Source organism: Aptenodytes patagonicus, chromosome 5 (genome assembly GCF_965638725.1).
Source record: "Aptenodytes patagonicus chromosome 5, bAptPat1.pri.cur, whole genome shotgun sequence".
Lineage (NCBI taxonomy): Eukaryota > Metazoa > Chordata > Aves > Sphenisciformes > Spheniscidae > Aptenodytes > Aptenodytes patagonicus.
This window is the reverse complement of record NC_134953.1, coordinates 53125131-53131130: the sequence shown is the minus strand read 5'-3', so window position 1 is coordinate 53131130 and position 6000 is coordinate 53125131. Positions and strand designations below refer to the sequence as shown.

Here is a 6000-nt window from a genome sequence, read left to right as displayed (position 1 = left end):
CAGGAGGGGGAATAAACAAAGGCAATCCTTGCAGCAACAGCGCATCAGCTGTGTGATGTGAATCAACTGTGAATGTGAATACAGTTTTCAGCAGAAGGAAGAGAAGTTGGTGTAGGAGAGGCTTAGTGACAGCAGCCGGCTTAAGAGAGTCACAGCTCGGGCTTAGATAGGGGAGTGGTGGGACCTACCATCCACTCTGCACTTCCCGAGCTGTTTCTTTGGTTGCTGAAGGTATCTTCCAAACCCTCCTCCCAAGCTGGTGCAAACATAAGCCACTGAAACACAAGGGAGTGAAGTCTGCTACCGCACACCGAAAAACAGCAGCCATATCAAAGGACACGCAAGGGATCCCTCAAAGTCAGGGCAGTACAGGATATTCTCTCTACTTGCCTGGACTCATTCCCAGAGTAATCTCTGGAGCTGCTCCAAGAAAGCTTTTAAGTTGTTGGAAACTGCAGGGCTGGCACCCCCAAGTGGTTACTCTGAGCTCTTTGTGCAGCCTGAACAGCTTCTCTCAAGTCTCATCAATAGTTCATCCACCGATAACCGAAGTGCATCGTCCCCAGCATGCAGGGATTTCAGAGCTCCCCCAACACCATGGCAGAGTACAGCCCTCTGCTACAGCTGAGGATTCGGCTCTGATTCCCACTGCAGAGGGGCTGAAGACAATTCAGACACAGATTTTCCAGTGATCTCTTCAGATTTCATTTTGCATCATTTTGCAACAGGAAGGAATCCCTACGAGACCTTTCCCTCACAGAGAAAAACCAGGTGTTACAAAACCTTCCTGCAGTCAGCAATATTTCTTATGTACATAGGGTTAATCCCACAGACTGATGGAGGCAAAGTAAAACTGCCAATGGTTTTTGGTGCAGTCCTGCACCATTGCATGCAGCCTGGAGGCTTTCTATCTAGTAAGCTTGGTGCCCTTCATAAATAGCATATCCTTCAGGAATGGCTCTCCCCTCCCGCTTTTAAGTTATGGCTAGGAAAACGTGACCACCAGTACAGGATAAACTTACAACATCTGCGAAGTTGCACAGCTACTCACAGACACAGAGTACATCTTACCACTGCCAAGCAGCAAACGAAACCAAACGTTGAGCCCACTTTGCTTATCCCAGTAAGGAGCGAACACAGAAACGAAGAAGTACGTAAAAGTCAGCGGGTTCAGTTGCTGACCCCCAGGGATTTCACTCTGCCACATGTCAGAGTCACACCACGGATCACGAAGACGCATGAGCCACCACGGACAAAAGGCTCATTCAGAGCTCCAGCGTTGCATCTGCTGCTGCGTTTAAGAGGAGGAGGGAAGGAGTCACAGTCTGAAGTGTTAGAAATATTTAAACTGCGTATGAGGGGAATCAAACTATGAATGACTCTTGCCCTGTACAACATAATGGCACTGGCAGCACAGGGACACGCTGCAGTTGTGCAAACACTTGAGAGCAGAACACAACTCTGGGATGTGAAGGAAGGAGCGCAGAGGCATGCGTGCCAGCCAGATGGCACCCTGAGCAAGGGTCTTGCAGCTATTTCAGAAGAGACAAAAAGCAGATGTTTCACAAAAGCTCACTTTCCAGGTTTATTAAGTAAAGTTAACTGAATTGTTTTCATTTTGTGGGGATTCCTTTCCGTCTAACCCGGTGGGTTAGCAGAGTTGCACAGAATCACGGTTGGACTGTGATAACCCAAATACAACTTTGGCTCATCTCACCGCTGACACATATGGAATGACTTGGGGGTTATTACATGCTGTGTCTGCTTGAGGCAGGTACATGTACAGATCAGCACAAGTTGCAAATGATAGTTTACATCCTTTCAAAACCGAGCAGGGCATTCAGCAAATGCACTGCCAATGAGAAGACATATGAAAGAAATTATACAGACTTGCAAATACATAAGAAGTTCAAGAGATGCAAGAAACCTCAAACACAAGAAATGTCAAGGGGAGAAAAAAAACACTTAATTTCAGACACAATGTGTTCAAATGAAAACCCAGCTGTAATTTCAATTCCCTTCAAAATGGGAAACTTACAGTAACGCAATTAAAGAGAAACCAGGTCTCATCCTGGGAGAGATGTGTCCAAAAACACTGATGCACAAACAGGTTCAGAGTTCTAAGCAAAATGTCCCTGGGCATTGGTGTACTTGACTCTTGGAGCCAGAGCAAAGCAATTCATTACACTTGCTGGACTGCTGGGCCTACTGCTGGGTCTTGGTGGTGTAACAGCACATAGGATTCCAGATGTCAGAGAAAGGCAGCACACAAACTGCTGGTTAGTGGGAGAAACGCCACGGGCCAGATCTCCCAGGGATTGACTAGAGTAAGGACACCTAATTCTGGTAGCCTGGCCTCCACTGCACACAACATTAGTGTAATGTTCTGCAAGGTTCTTCAGTTCTTAGCTCACTCCTTTCTCAGCCTGAGTTGTTTCTGTCTTGTGCATGAGCACAACTGGCCGTGCAAAATGATCCAAAAAACATAAGGGACAGGACCAAAGAAAACTGGCTGAACCTGGGGCTGGCTTTCAGCTCCTATTTCCAAATATCAGTTAAAGGTTGGAAATTTATCTACAAAAGAAATAATATAAATGAAATAAAAAATGGCACCGTCCACAAAATTAAAAAAAAAAAAAATCTTACAACACAGCCTCGTAAAAACAGCTTTGCAACGAGAGCTCAGTCACAAAATGAAGGGTTCTAGCTCTTCGTACATCGGAAGAGGAAACAAAGCTAAAAAGTACTAGTCCACATTCTCTTAATAAGTTAAACTTACTTTCCCTCCCCCTGTCTACAAAAGGGGTAAAAGCAAAGGGGAAAAGAGGCTACCAAAAATTAAAAAAAAAAAGGAAAAAAGAAAAGAAAGGAAAAAAAAGAAAGGAGAGAGAAGGAGAGAGCGCGCGCGAGAGAGAGAGAGCAGTCTGTGGTCAGAGGCTCAGAGCAGGGCTGAGTTCCTTTTAAGGGTTTAAAAGATGCAAAACAGTTCCTCAAAAGTTCCCTCTCTTCAACAGTTAGTTCAATGCTGTAGCCATAGAAACTCAAGTATATATTGGAGGAGAGATTCTTTCAGGCAGATCCACCGTCATCCGCAGAGCTGCTCAGCGTGTGTTAATCCTCAATGATTATGGGTTCATCATTCATGGGCTGGCGTAGCTGCACTGCCTGGATGGGCCGGAGGATAATAGGCTTGTAAGGGCGTCTGGCGGCTCGCTTGGCTTCGGAGGAGGAAAGCAGCTTGCGGATTTTCCTGCAGACAGTAAGGAAGAAAGGAACCAATTACAGAGACCGGATGCTAAAGCACTGTAGGTTTCTTAATTTCTCCAGGTGAAACCAGGCCTGCACATGTAGAGGCTGCTCGCTAACAGGATGGGCTGACGCTGTTTATTTCAGCAATGTCTTCCCCAGAGAACTTTTGTTTTCTGATTTATAAACCCACCAATGAAGAGGAAATTGCATTCTCTGTTCCAGAATCCTTCCCCTGCAGAGCAGAAGGCATTCTGGTCCAGCCTCGAAGGACCAAGGTCTACTGCTGTAAATATAACACGTGAAATAGTTATGAAAGCCAGTTTCCATACCACTAATTTATTTTGATGCATGCAGACACATCGGTTGGACATGTTGCAGGCAGTTTTGTGGGAATTTACAAAGCCAAGTTACATTCAAACCTCTTCTGGTAATGTTGGTCACTTCCCCGCCTGTTAATCCATCTCTCACAGAGCTCTCTGACATTCCCCAGCCCCAAGCAGGTGCACACAGCTGCCTCTTCAAAAGAAACCTGTCACAGCACAAGCCAGCAACATTTGGTCTCCCATGGAGCTATGCCTCAAGGCTGAGCTGCTGCAGGGGAGCTCCATGACAGCCACTAACCAGCAAACCAACGCTGCAGCCTTCCCCCCTCCACTGGGAACACTAACAGGGCGTCTCCCCCTCTTACTTCTCCTACACTGCATGTACCCAACCTAGAAACAGGTAATATTCAGGGCTTGCATTTGTTAAGAGTTTCCCTATATGTTACGAGACTACCAACAAGGCTTATCAGACACTGGAACCTGTTTTCCATACGGAGAGAAAGTAAAAGAGAGAGAGAATGGAGAGAGGACAGACGGAAGTTTTAAAATTAGCAAAATAAGGTAGAAAGAGACAATATAGTATGATTGCTCATTTCTTTTTGTCAACACCAGGCTTAGAGCTAAAGGAAGTATCAACACCACCACCACCACCACCCCCCCCCAACAACAACAACAACAATGTGCTATGTAATTAAAATGAGGAATTCATTTCCAGAGGATGTTGTGGTGGTCAAAGGCATATAAAGATTAGAAAGGAAAGTGATAAATGTTCACAAGAGTAGTCTACCAGTACCCATTATACACAGCCTTCAGTTCAGGAACTGGGGCAACAAGGAGGGTCTGATAAGGAAGCACTGCCTACCCTTACAGGCTACCTTGTATAGGTAAAAATCCTACCTTGATTTTTTAACTTACTGTGAGACACACAGTACTGCACTAGAGGAAGGGCAGCCAGATGGCTTTACAGTCCACAACTCAACCATCTATCTCCCAAAAGATAATTTTTATGTTTTTGGTTACTCAACATTGTTGGGGCCAAATTTTTCATTTAAAAAAGAAAAGAAAAAAAAAAGAAAAAAAGGAAGAAAAGACAAGACACATTCATAGAAGAAACTGGTCAAAATACTCCACCCCTCAAAAATTTACCCTCTCCACCACCAGCACTGACAAATCAACAACTTCAGCTGAAGATTTTGAACCAGCTCTGGGGAGATTTGGTCATCTCTTCACTTGCTTTTTTTGCCCACTGAGCAGAACAAGTCTGCTACATAGAGCTCACACACACAGAGACATGTCTTTTGTTTGCTCAGTGTCCCCATTCCTCCAGCGCCTTCTAAAGTTGAAAGGCCACAGGGTGGGGAGAGGAGAGAACAGGGTGGAAAAGTGGTGTTGGGGAGGGAAAAAAAAAAAAAATCTCAAAGATCTTGATGTGATGATTTTTCCAAGACTCACTTAGCTGAAGTTGATCTGCTTTTAACCAGCAGAGCTTCTTACAGTATCTGCATGTGCTCAATTAGACACACTGTCATCAGAAACACGCCTCGTAGCAGTTCTAGATTCTGATCAGGTCACTCACTGCCTCCGCTTGCATAAATTATAAATGCCGAGTTCCTTACTGTGAGGCCTGAATTCAAAAACTTATTCCTTTCAATCGACCAACTTTTCAAACTGCTCCCTCAAAGCTATCCAGTTTTCTAGCACCGTTCTCAGCAGTGCCACACAAAAAAGGGAGGAGGGGGGGTGTAAAACTTTAGGAAAACCTACTTTCTGTGACTGAAAACACAGACTGACCCTCAGCTGGAGGATGATATACAGATATTGCTGCTAGATTGATTGCTATGGAGCCAACACAAAGCTCAAATTGTTTCAGAGCTCACAAACAAGTCTTACATTCTTGACACTGGAATGCAGCAGATGGTTCAGGGAAAAGTTAGAGGTGAAATGCCCGACAGAAAACCCGTGCCACTTACAATGCTACATCGCTCAGGCTTCCCTGCTTTTCAGCAGGCTGCCAAACATCTTTTCAGCACCCATCAGTCAGCCAAGCAGCATGGCTGTCAGACAAAGAAGCCCGTTCTTTCTTTTTCTTTTTTTTTTTAATGGAAGAGATAAGGTCTTATTGAGCTGATGTCTATCACTGCACTACGATTTCTGCGTTAGGGATGTGCTGGTTGCTGTGGGACTGATCTTTCCTGCCTCGGTCAGTGGCTCTGTATGAGCAGATGATTCCGTGCCCCTACAGTAAGTTGTTCTCATAACCAACATCGCACTTGATGAATATTCTCACTGTTCTGTACAGGTCAAAGGGTGGGACCTTGTAGTAGTACTGAGACATTACTACCACGGATCTGCAGTATTTCTTGTGGGTTGGATGATAAAGATGTCAAGTGTTTTGTAGATGCAGAATTATGAAATAAGCCTTGAGCAT

At 44.9% G+C, this 6000-nt stretch overlaps 1 protein-coding gene across 3 annotated transcripts in view; it reads right to left on the bottom strand.

The window, feature by feature from the left end:
- Positions 1–1560: 1560 nt before the first annotated feature.
- The window catches only part of MTA1 (metastasis associated 1), an 89146-nt gene continuing 84706 nt past the window's right edge, over positions 1561–6000 (bottom strand). For 2 of the 3 annotated variants that reach the window (XM_076339828.1, XM_076339829.1), the window contains one exon: positions 1561–3250. In XM_076339828.1, the coding sequence (XP_076195943.1) occupies positions 3112–3250 (139 nt within the window). In that variant the 3' untranslated portion in view covers positions 1561–3111. The remainder of the gene's footprint in view (positions 3251–6000) is intronic. The other variant, XM_076339830.1, reaches the window with a different exon arrangement.